This window comes from Sceloporus undulatus, chromosome 6, assembly GCF_019175285.1.
Source record: "Sceloporus undulatus isolate JIND9_A2432 ecotype Alabama chromosome 6, SceUnd_v1.1, whole genome shotgun sequence".
In the NCBI taxonomy this organism is placed as follows: Eukaryota; Metazoa; Chordata; class Lepidosauria; order Squamata; family Phrynosomatidae; genus Sceloporus; species Sceloporus undulatus.
In genome coordinates this window covers 27,283,353-27,295,689 of record NC_056527.1, presented here as the reverse complement: position 1 = coordinate 27,295,689, position 12,337 = coordinate 27,283,353, and the positions used below count along the sequence as shown (strand labels likewise).

The following is a 12,337-nucleotide window of genomic DNA, read 5'->3' as shown; positions in this document are numbered from 1 at the left end:
CATTTGTATTCAGTACGAATACTTACCGAGACTCCTTGCTTCATACTTGAGTTTGAAACCTTGTCCTTCACTATTGCTGTCAGAAATGAAGTGGACAAACAGCTGGTTATCTGTGGTGTATATTGAAGAAAAGGAATCACTACCACAAAAACGGCCATTTCTGCCACTGAGTCCTAACGGAGGGGCAGAGAGGTCTGGTCCATTTCGAAGCTGAAAAATAAATTGTTTAAATGATGAAAGAGAACAATTTCTCAGAAGTGACCCAAGAGTCTAGAAAAAAATAGTTTTTAATAAATTGCTTTTAAAAGTTGAGACATATTCCAAGTGATATTCCATCAAATCTGCCAGATCAAACAATTATTCCCATATTATTCTAAACGAAGAACAGTTACTTTTCTAATGGAAAAAGGAGGATTTTAATCCAGCTCTTTCATGCCAAAAGACATTACATTTGCTAGAAGGTAAATAAACACACTATATGTTTTATAGTTCACATAGTGGCAGTTTATAGCTTAAGAGGGGTAGGATGCCTCACCTCAAAATGGGAGAGGGAAACACCACCTTGCTCAGGCCACAAACTGTTAATAAATTCAACCACAACGTGAAAAAATGAAAATACCACATTCTTAATGAAAACTTTGGGATCCTGCATACACTACATATTATGTGCTCCATTATATATTCAATAATTTGTGAAATATTCTTCATCCAAGAGACTATATAGTGGCTTTCATTTCAACGCTGCAATTAGCATAGTGTTGTTTAATAAGGGGTAATATGTTTTGCATTCTTTGTAAACAATTGGCCCCTCTCTAACTTAATTATTTTTGTCTCACCTCTGCATAATCTCCATGGCTGCAGGATGTATCTTCATTAGGCACTTGGAATGGCTGTTCAAAATGAACACCAATGATGAAACCAGCAGTAACCAGAACATGCCAAGAACAATTCAGATTAGGAGGATATGTCTGTGGATAGTTGGGTGAAGTGATCACACCTCTGTCTGCGTGTAAATAACCACCACAACCTGAATAAAATGGATGGAAGCCTATTGAGAAAATCACTTGCTAGACTATTTAATTGTATTTAATTTGTACAGCATCTAATTCTGTAAAAGTGTGATTTATTGATACAGACCTTCAAACAGTTATATAATTATCCCTTGTAATCCTCCAAAAGTTATTCCTTAACATTCTCACTGTTAATTTTAGCATTTTAGCTGTTTCACCTGTGACTGTCTTGGTTGTCTTTATATTTGTAAACCAACCTGAAGGCATTTAGCAGTTGTACAATATGGAAGTATGTTAATTCAAAACAAATCAGTATCACTACTTAACAAGGGTTGTTTTTCAGCCAAGCCTGACTACATTAGAATTCAAATACATTTGTACTAGACTTCCTTGCATTACCAGACCCTCATTTATTGCTCTCTTAATTTTTAAAATTTATATTCTACTTTGTCCTCCAAAAATGAAACTCTTTCAAGTTGTTTCCAACTTATGGCAACCCTAAGGTGATCCTATCATGGGGTTTTCTTGGCAAGAATTGTTCTGAGGAGGTTTGCTATTTCCTTCCTCTAAGGCTTAGACTAGAGCATGTGATTTGCCTGAGGTCACCCAGTTAGTTTCATGGTCAACTGAGGAATTGAACCCTGGTCTCCGGCATCACAGTTCAACACTCAAATCACTATGCCACGCTGTCTCTCAAGAAACTATACATATATAAAAAACCTAAATGTACATATAAAAATTAGCATTCTTGTGCTCAGAAGCACATTGGAAACCAATACAGTTCTTGTAAGAAAGAGGTATATGGTATCTAAAGTAAGCGCCCCAACAACAGTCTGTCCATCACATTTTGCACTAAATGAAGTTTACACTTTGCCAGAGCATCCTTGCTATAGCTAGTGTCCTAATTAACATAATTAATATACAAAAGTTTGGCCACTTGTAGCTAAACTAACCTTCCACGGTTTGTTATTGATATGGCAGTTCTATGGCATCTCTGCTTCTGCTTCTTTGTCAGAGGAAACAGCAATCTGTTCTGGAGCAATTCTAAACTTCTATAAAGTTATGAAGCACTATGAATCTTTTCTTGTAAGGTACTATTTCAAATGCCTGTTGTACAAATATCCTTCTCTAGAACAGATTGTTTCAAAATCCAGATCAAAGCAGTTTGGTCATACTGTGGTTCACTGCTGAGGTCCCCCCTCCTATTTCATGGTCTTGTGAAATGTTTAACCACATAAAACTCTTGCACTGTTTCATTATAAGGAATGCATTTTCTGCTTTTTTTAAAAAAAAAACACAACATTGCAAAAGGCAGCTTGCAAATCTGACCATTAAAAATGTTTTGTTACTGCACATTTCTAGGTAAGGTTCAAACACGTTTTCCAAACTACTTTGGCAGTATTTTGCAGATATTTAGAACTTGCACTTTGAAATGTAATCAATTTAATCATACACTGAAATGACTGCATAGTAGAGATACACAGTACAAATATGTTGAGAGAATGCTTGCTGATCTGAACAGGCAGTGGTATTTTAAAAAAAAACCTATAATCACTTCCTCCCTTGTTTCATTCCTCTTAAATCTGGAAAGCTTACAGATAGATTTTAAAAGGCAGCTTACTTCGGTGATAAGAAGCGTTAAACCCCGCACCAGTAATACTTCCATCTGAAGTGAACTGAATAAGCATGGCATCCCCAGTTGATCTTATTGGTCCAGGAACTTCACGGCCACATACAGTAGACAGAACTGGTGCAAGACTGTTGTCCCCTATGAAAAGAAATGGGATAGGAGTGCATTGACATGTGCAAGTGTGGGTTTCCATATCCTTTATTTGTGAAAAAGAAGCATGTTTATCTGGAGAAACAACATTATGGTTGGATAATCTCACTTGTTTCACCATGTAATGACACTGACAGGCAGTTTAAGCCAAACTATACAGATCACACACATGTGGAGTGAATTCTGAAACACCCACTGCATTTGGATTCCGGGGATTAGAAGAGATGGAACATTACAATACATCTGACTATCAAAATCAGAGTTGCCTGAGGGCTGACTCATAAATTATATGAGGCATATGGTGAGCACTGGAACTTGCTTCCAGGTGGTAGGAGCTCTATATGATGGCATCAAAGTGCGGGAGCCATTTTACTACAAGCATGAGTTCCATTTCATTGAGAGTACAGCACAAAGGAGGCAGAATAAGACAAGTGGAAAGTAGAAGCATAGATGCAAAAAGCTAGTCCGCAGAAGAACGTTTACTGTGAAAGCAATCATAGTGGTTTCATGATCTGGCCTTCCCATTTGCAGCCTACACTATGGGAAGGTGCAGCTGTTTCTCACCATCTCGGAAGACAAGTTTATCATAGTTGCATGATCTGTGAGACTCAACATCAAGGGCTAGGATATTGAATTCCACAGTTGAGTCTAATGCTCTGATAACCCATGTACAGTCTGCATAATTTCTATAGTTTGAGGGCCAGCCTGGTGAGAACAGGAACAAAGGCACTTCACTAGTTGCTGAGGACCCTCCACAGGCACCTATTACAAAAGAGAAGATCATTTGTTAGAAACAAACTTACATTTTTCTTCTAATAAATATCCTGCTTGCTTCTCTTCCTTGTATGTGTATTTGTATATGCATATAATATATGTGTGCATGTACAAACAAGTGACATTCAGATACATCAACTGGATCAACTTATTGACATGTCTGTTCAAGAACCAGATGAGATGAAAACTCAAGAGTCCCAGAGTCTAAAAACCCTACTGAATACTCTAAAGCAGGGCCACATTAACTTTCCCCACAACCTTTCCAGATACACCTTACATCTCAGGTGAATGCGACGGTCAAGAGCACTTGTTATCAGCTTCGGCTTATCCGCCAGCTGCGCCCATACCTGGCCCAGAGGGACCTTGAAATGGTGGTACACGCTCTGGTAACCTCTAGATTGGATTTCTGCAATGCGCTCTACATGGGGCAACCCTTATACCAAACCCGGAAGCTACAGTTGGTACAAAATATGGCAGCCAGGCTGGTCACTGGTACCTCCAGGGCCAGCCATATTACACCCGTGCTTAAAGATCTGCATTGGCTGCCTATTTGCTTCCGGGCTCAGTACAAGGTGTTGGTGATTACCTATAAAGCCCTACATGGCTTGGGCCCAGGATACCTGAAGGACCGCCTCTCCCCATACATTCCGCCCCGCACCCTCAGAACTTCTGGGCAGCAACTACTCAGGGTTCCAGGGACCAGACTCTCCTCCACAAAAAGGAGGACGTATTCCAGCGTCGCCCCTGCCCTTTGGAATATGCTGCCCACAGAGCTCCGCTCGGCCACCTCCCTAGCTCAGTTTAGAAGGGACTTGAAAACCTTCCTATTTCGAGCTGCATTCCCCGAATGAGTTCCTGATGGCCTTCCTCCCTCTTTGGTTGGCAAGATGGCTGGCTGATGGGGTTTTGACTTGTTTTTAATATGTGTATATTATTGTATTGTGTTTGATTTTATTGTAATGTTCACCGCCCTGATCGATGGAAGGGCGGTATATAAATAAAAATTTTATTTTTTTATTTATTTACACTAGTCCTGTCTGCAATAGAGAACATGAAGTGACTCACAGATCAGATGACAGATGGGGGCCTCAACTTACCTGCAAGAGCTGCCTCACCTGTGGAATGAGGAGGAGGAGATGAACTATCTCCCAATCCCAAGAAGCACCAGTGTTAGAAAATATAGACACAGGTAGTCACACATTGGCAGAGGGGAGCCTCAAGAGAAAACAGGTTCTATAGAAGTAAGAGTATTTGGGTGATTGTGGACTGCTTTAGTGTAGAGAGTCCTGTGGTCTAGCCAGTATTAACTGGATCTGGTTGCATAAGCTTCCATGGGAGCAGGTGAATCTGCCTTATATTTGGTTAGACTAATTTCCATGTAGCCCAATCTTGTCAGCTCTGACTGGCAGTGATTCTCCAGAGGTCTAGGCAGGACCCTTTTAAACTTCCAATTTCCCCTGTGTGATAAACCCCATAGTAACAATTACAAATTGGCATTGTCTGCATTTCTATCACCTATTGGCACAAAGAGGTTACCTACATTGAAGGAAGACAAACCTATTGGAATGGCCTGTCCAACATCTGTAGGAGTGTCGATGGCATACCAGTCCAAAAGAAAGCCCCTTCCATTGACAGAAAAATCAGAGATGAACTGGAGAGTCACAGAGCTTCCAGAAGACGTGAAAGAAGAAGGAGTTGTGCCACAGTATGCTGCAGTGAGACGAGCATGTGTGTTGGAGCCATCAAACACCTATAACAGTAAGAGAATAGATGAGCGAAGTTTATATTTTTAAAAATAAATAAATGCCAATCCTGTTTCCTGCAGAGATAAATGAAAATTGTGTTACTAGCGTGATGGCTTCAAATGCAACATTGATTTTCAAGCCCCTGAAAGATTTTTCTAAAAGCTAACACATCTCTGAGGTCAGCCAGCAGAAAAAAGATTCTGCCAGATCCTGGACTCCATTTGTTAAACAATGATATATATTGTAACTCAGGATCTGGCTTGTGTATCCATGAGTCCAATTTTGTAAATAAACCCTGCTTTAAAAAAAGCTGTTTTAGAAGGCATGACGTATGTTTGGATATCATCAGCATACTGATAACTTCCCACCCCATGCCTTTGCATGATCTCTGCCAGCAGTTTCATGTAGACATTGAATAGCATTGGGGATAGAATGGCACATTGTGGTATAACAGCTCATCTTTTGAGGAGCAGCTATCCCCAAATACCATCATCTGAAGCCTGCCTGAAGGGTAGGTTTGCAGAACCACTGCAACATAGTTCCTTTGATTCCACCCATCCACCCCCTGTCTTCTAGAAAGATACCATAGTCAATGGTATTGAACGCTGCTAAAAAGTCCAAAAGCACCAACAGATACGTGAAGGCCTGGGTAAAATAATGGAAAACCACCTGGTGGTGCAGTGGTTAAATGCCTGTACTGCAGCCACTCATTCAAAACCACAGTGTTGCGAGCCAAAGGGCTCAAGCTTGACTCAGGCTTGCATCCTTCTGAGGTCGCTAAAATGAGTACCCAGATTGTTGGGGGAAAATTAGCTTACAGTTGTAAACCGCTTAGACACTGCTTAGGCAGTATGAAGCGGTATATAAATGAAACTTGTTTGTTTCCTTCATCCCCTCCTCCCCAATTTTTTTCCAGGGAAAATGTAAATAAATTTGTACAACACACTAATATTGCTTTTTTTCAGTTTTCCCAAAAATTCCTCTTATTACTCCAGAATAAAATTAAAACAACAGCAGCCCCCCCGTTATGATTTCAAAATTTCCAAATTGTTTATATCTCTAAGAGAGAAGAACAAGGGATGACCTACTGTAAGAACCTCAACTTCTTTCTCTCTCTCTCTTTTTAAAACAGTATTATCTAGCCTTTAAAAAGCCCAGGGAATAGTTCTAAATCATTCTCCTTCTCAGAGATTTATAGCAGTGAGATTTGTCTGGGGGTGGGGGTGGGGGGAATCTTTTCCAAGCTGGGGAAACTAGAGAGTGTATATCACCCACCACGGTCTGTGGGAAAGCAAGTGATTCTTGGATCATGTAAAGTTACTCACTCCTACACCTTTAGAGGGTGGAAGATGGGCCATGTGGCATATACGTACATAGTTCTGTTCTCCAACAGCTGGAGATTTCAGGAGAAATAACTGGAGAATTTTGGTCACCCAGCATACCCTGTCTCACATTAGTTCCAAAAAACTATCTCTAAAATGTATTCAATGACACCTTTTTTTCATACATACCAATTTTGTTGGCCCTCCTTATCCATGGATTTTGTATCCATGGTTTCAAGCATCCACGGCTTGAAAATATTCAAAAAAAGTATACATTCCAAATAGCAAACCTTGATTTTCCATTATATATAAGAGATTTTATATAACCATTTTACTATGCCATTGTATTTGATGAGACTTGAGTATCCATGGATTTTGTTATCCACGAAGGGTCCTGGAACCAAACCCCAGCGGATAACAAGGGCCCACTATATTATTCTTTCCTTTATTTTATTGACAAACATTTTGAAAATAACATTTGATTCCATATCTATATGAAGATTTTAGTATATGAGTTGGTTCTGATTGCTAATTTGCAGCACAGTTTACATAACAGGGGACTGTTACACAACTTCAAGCTTACCTTCAGTTTATCATAGTAGCAGTTATGCAATTCTTCAATATCTATCTCTGAAAACTGGCCATGGATAACTTGTGTTGCATTAACCATTATTGTCCATTGATAGTTGGAAAAGTGAGGGTAATTTCTAGGCCACAGTGGAGAAGCAATTTGGCCACTGCTTCCTATAATATTATTACCAAACACTGCAAAATTAGAAAATTATCACTTATCAAAATTATTATCTGGATGTTTACTAAATATCAATTATATATTGCCTAATACAATATTTGAATGTTGCATCATTATTTTTTTGAACTTGTGAGAAGACTTATTGGCTATATGCAGAGCAGTCCTTTGGTTTATGAATGGAAGCTTAGAAAATAGATTCAAAGTGGATGAAATATCTGCAAGGCAAAGACTTTGCCCTTGTAACTGAACATTTGCTGTAACTTTCTGTCTCCCTCTTTTAACTCAAGAATAATGCTAAATAGATACCTAGGCATTCCTAAATTTTGTTACAAGTCCTCGGGTTGAATGCATGATATTTTAAAGCAGATAGGTTGTCACAAGGTTAGATGCAAATCTTTTCTTTGTAAAAGAGATTAGCAAAGTACCTGCTGATGCCAGCAAAATCAAAATTACAGCTGTCAAATAGGATGGCTATTCTTACAACAGAATTGGATTTATGCCTATTCACAGATAATTCCTATTACGTTCAATACGTACTTCTCAGGTAAGTATATGCAGAATTTCAGCTGTAAAATGAGAACTGAGAGATATAGCAATAGCTAAAATAAAAGCTGCTCTTAAACCTTTATTGAAACGTAAGAAAGGGATGCATGAAGGTGAATGTATGAAGTAATCAAACTTACTTAGGTGTAAGTTTGAGTAAACATGCAAGGGAACTGGCTTTTAATTACCAGTAAAATGTTTTATGCTCAGATTCTGTAAGTAAAAAGCTTATTGGGTCAGGTCAGTGTGGACTGCAAAAGCCAGCAACGTTGTTTCCAGATAAAAGCCATGTGAAAATCTGTTTTGTACACAGAACAGGATACTGGCTCAGTGAATCAGAAACACATAATATGGCTTATTCTATCCTGTTCTTGCCGTTACGAGAAGGGATTAGCATAATCACTCCCCACATAAATCAACATGGATTGAATGATTGAAGAGGACAATCCAATCTTTTTAACAAGGATGTTTCTAAAATTCTACTCATTCAACAGTTACATCACCTATTCTAGATTAACTGGTCTTTTTACCTAAATTGAATCAATGCAATTGGAATTTTCCATTATCCCACACTCTATTTCCAAATTTTGTACAGAGCATTCAGGGTCAGCCCAAGAAATGCTGTTGCTTGAAACAAGGGACAAAATTTTTAAAAAACGAAAACAAAACCCAATTCCATTTTATGTACAGCAGTTGGATGGACTGGCAGTTGAACCTTACTTCGATGCTTGTACCTGGATAACACCCCCACCAGCAGATTGGGGCGTTCTATGATTCATCTTACTTGTCATGGCAAAATCTTATGGAATTCTGGGAACTGCAGTTTAGGAATGATTAATTAAGACTCTCAGACATTTCTGGTGCCTCACCAAACTACTATATCCAAAATTCTATAGGATGTGGCCATGGCAGTGCTCTAACCACCTAGTGTGAAAGAGCCATAGATGTGGAAGATATAAGGCAGGCTATATAGCACATACACCTGTGCCTACCTATATACAAAACATATACTTTAGCATTGAGCAATGTCATCATTTCCACTGTCATGGCATGTGTTTTTCTTGCTACATTTGCAAGTGAAGTACAATGCAAATATTTCTTTTATACGTGGTATTTACTTACAGTGAGCAAATGTGGCCTGGAAACCCCTTCCACTGTGTGATCCATCTGAGACGAATTTAATCCACAGGATATGTCCAGTGACAGAAGTATAATTCATTGGCAAGGCGTTTCCACAGTATCGTCCCATTAACTGGCCACTGAGACTGCCTTCTCTGATTTCTACATAATCCTTGGTACAGTCTTCACTTGCTTCCATCTGAAATTCTCTGTTTTGAACAGGAAATATGGGCACATTAACCAACACAACAGTGTACAGAATTTAAATCAACATAAGGCAAAAGCTGATGTACCAGATGAAAAAGTTCATCTGTTCTTTTACACATACTTTCACCCCCAAGGATTACTAAAACATTAACAATAATCAAAAGGAACATTAAAATATTATTCCATATGAATATTTCTCCATTACTGGAAAACATTATTACCAAGCTTTGTATTTCACTGAATGTTGTATCACAGGGCAGCAATGTGTAGACTCCTCTCTACAGGGTAGGAGTGTGCTAGAGTATAAGTTTTTGTGGACTCTAGTACATATCAGCATCTTATAAAGTGGATTGGAATGCATAAAATCTTATACAGTACTAGAAATTGCTTTTTCTCAGTTAGTCAGGATTCCTTTACTCAGTTACAGGATTCCTTAATTTTTACAATGTATTTAATCATATTGTGTTTTAATTACATTTGTACTATTTTATGATAGTATGCCTATCATTAAGTAACATAATAAAAAAGAAAGGCAAATATTTGTCTCACAAGGCCTCCAGAAGATCCCTCCAAAAGACACAAGCCTCCAACCCAGAAATGCTGAGTTTATGGCTTCCTTGGCAGTAATTAATTCACTGTCTTGAATATTTCTTTGGATTTAAGAGATGGTTTCCTCTTTCCAGTCACTTAATTGATGTGCTACACAGCTTTGTGGCTTGCCACTGAATGCTAATGGAGTTTTCTTTTAATTGATTTATTCTTCATGGTCTTAGGTGATGCTTGAAAGGGATTGAGGAAAACATGTGCCCTACAAGCTTCATGTCGCTCCCCCGGATTCAGGGAAGTAGGTTTTGACTTTTTTACTTGTCTTTGGCCTTCTGATAAAATGGGCTCTGAAATAAGAACTAAGCCAACTCCAGCAAGTATCAGACCCAGCAGGTATCATAGTGTGGTATCCTCCCACACTATGCAATGATGGAACTATGGTTTTAATTGCTATGGAAACAGCCTGTGGAATATTAGGATCTGTAGCTTAGGGGAGGATATTCAAAATTTGCACTCAGAACCCTATAGTGCTTCACCAGTCTACAAACCCCAGGAAAGGATGCAGCCAAAGAAGATAAAGTAGAATGACATTGTTATAACTGTGTAGTGTGAAAAGCTCCAACAGTATCTGCTTTTGACTAGTATGTGGTTTCCCCCTCTTAAATGTCCTAATATGCAAAGCTATATTATTCAATGGTGGCATGTACATACAGTTGCACTAATGTATCCATGCCCACATCGCCACCATCGAATAACATGAGGAGTGAACATCTGTGTTTTTTGCCATTTGCGGGCAGCCAGGAACTGAACCCCTGCAGATGGGAAGGCTCCATGGTACACATTTCTGTCACATATAAAAAGTGAGAAAAAGAATAACTGAAAGACAAGTGCATAGCTGCATTTATTTTTTGATATTTTAACTAATCTTCAGCTCAAAATTAAGTCAATTATTAGGCAAGAGGAAGAAAAAAAGGCAGTTATGTGATGACTCAGATAGGTGAGAGGTCTTTGGAAAGTTGTTAGGCAATTATCTTTGAAGGAATGGTGCTGTTTTCCCCATATTCAAGCTATATAGCTAGAATTCAGGAGTTATCCTGATGTCTTCCTCCTCCTGCTAAGGGAAACACAATAACTAATATTGTGGTAAACAGCCCATTGCCTGAGCAATGGAGATGAGTATATGGAACACAACAATCTGAAGTTCAAAGAGAGATGGAACAGTCTAAGTGAAGCCAGCCTTATTCTTAGGCAAAGTGAGGCAATGGGAGGTGGCAACAAAGTTTTGGATGAGAGAGCTTTTTACATCATGGGTGTCCTGTGCTTCCTTTGTTAGTAATGAATCCTCAGAGGTGAAGATATGGCATATTGTCAGGCATGATTATTTGATCGAGGGTGAAACTCTACACATGGGCAGAGGCTACCTCATATTTGTAGCAACTAGTCATAGCAATAAAATCAGTATCTTCTGCTGCTAAACTCTGATAGTTTCTGATGGAAATTCTGATTTTTGTCCATGTATCTTAAGTTTTTTCAGTTTGGGGGAAAGAAATATTTTGGTTTTTGGGATGTTTTTATGTTTTGTTTTTTAAAAACTGTATACAAAGATAATGCAGTGTTCCCTGCCATTTTTAAAGCTTTGATGTGGGGGAAAGGGTTGCTTACTTTATTTTTTGGAAGTGGGTGTGTATTCATTCCTCCAAAATACATGACTTCAAAAAACACCTGCCCTGTTTTCTGGCTTAATTGCTAAATGAAAGGGCCTCCTCTTTGGGCAGAATCTATCTTATAAGCAGACTTTTGCCTACAACTCCTTCCCACATCTTACCAAAATCTGTTCTGGAGGATTCCACAACCCTCCAAGGCAGATCTTGAGGATATGTGAGAAGCCACAGAGAGAGGAAAATGGCCCCTTTACTCTTTCACTGATGGAAACATTTCCATCAGCAGAAGGATTTAATTATCTTCCACCCTATGTCTGGAGGTCATCTGGGCATCCCATAATAAAGAAGTTGTTTCTCCTGTTCTCCTGCTTGCAGGAAACATTTGTTGTTTCCCAGCATGGAAACTATAGCATTCAGGACTGTACATGTTTAACAAAACAAAGTTCTAGAAAAATCTCAACCATTCAAAAAAGGAAGGTAAGGTAAAAACTGTAACTCCAAAATGTTACCAGTCACTACTTGGTTGGCAGTGTTGTTAAATGAACTGGTATGGGCATTTATGTACATCTGGAATTAATATAAACATTAGATTCTACATGAATTTCCTTTCTCTTGAAACAAAATAGTACTGTATTTTTATAGTCAGTCATGAATAATCACAAAACCCCCAAAAATTTTATAATATAAATAAACCAAATATCTCTACTCTCAGATTTCCTTCTAGCTTGAATGGATCCATGTGTCTTCAGGGTACTATGAAATATAACCAAACTCCCATATGGATACATTTCATGCTAATTTATAGAGCTTTCCTGATTCATGCATGCTAGACAAGCAAGACCAGTGTTCAAAAGATAAATAGCTTTTGCCAAATTAATG

General features: G+C 38.6%; 1 protein-coding gene across 1 annotated transcript in view; it reads right to left on the bottom strand.

Moving 5' to 3' along the window:
* CUBN (cubilin) overlaps positions 1 to 12,337 on the bottom strand; it is a 175,007-nt gene that overhangs the window by 50,838 nt on the left and 111,832 nt on the right. Inside the window, 7 exon segments of the mRNA XM_042472046.1 lie at positions 27 to 210; positions 837 to 1,027; positions 2,632 to 2,778; positions 3,355 to 3,552; positions 5,122 to 5,314; positions 7,215 to 7,396; positions 9,048 to 9,253. Of these exon segments, the coding sequence (XP_042327980.1) occupies positions 27 to 210; positions 837 to 1,027; positions 2,632 to 2,778; positions 3,355 to 3,552; positions 5,122 to 5,314; positions 7,215 to 7,396; positions 9,048 to 9,253 (1,301 nt within the window).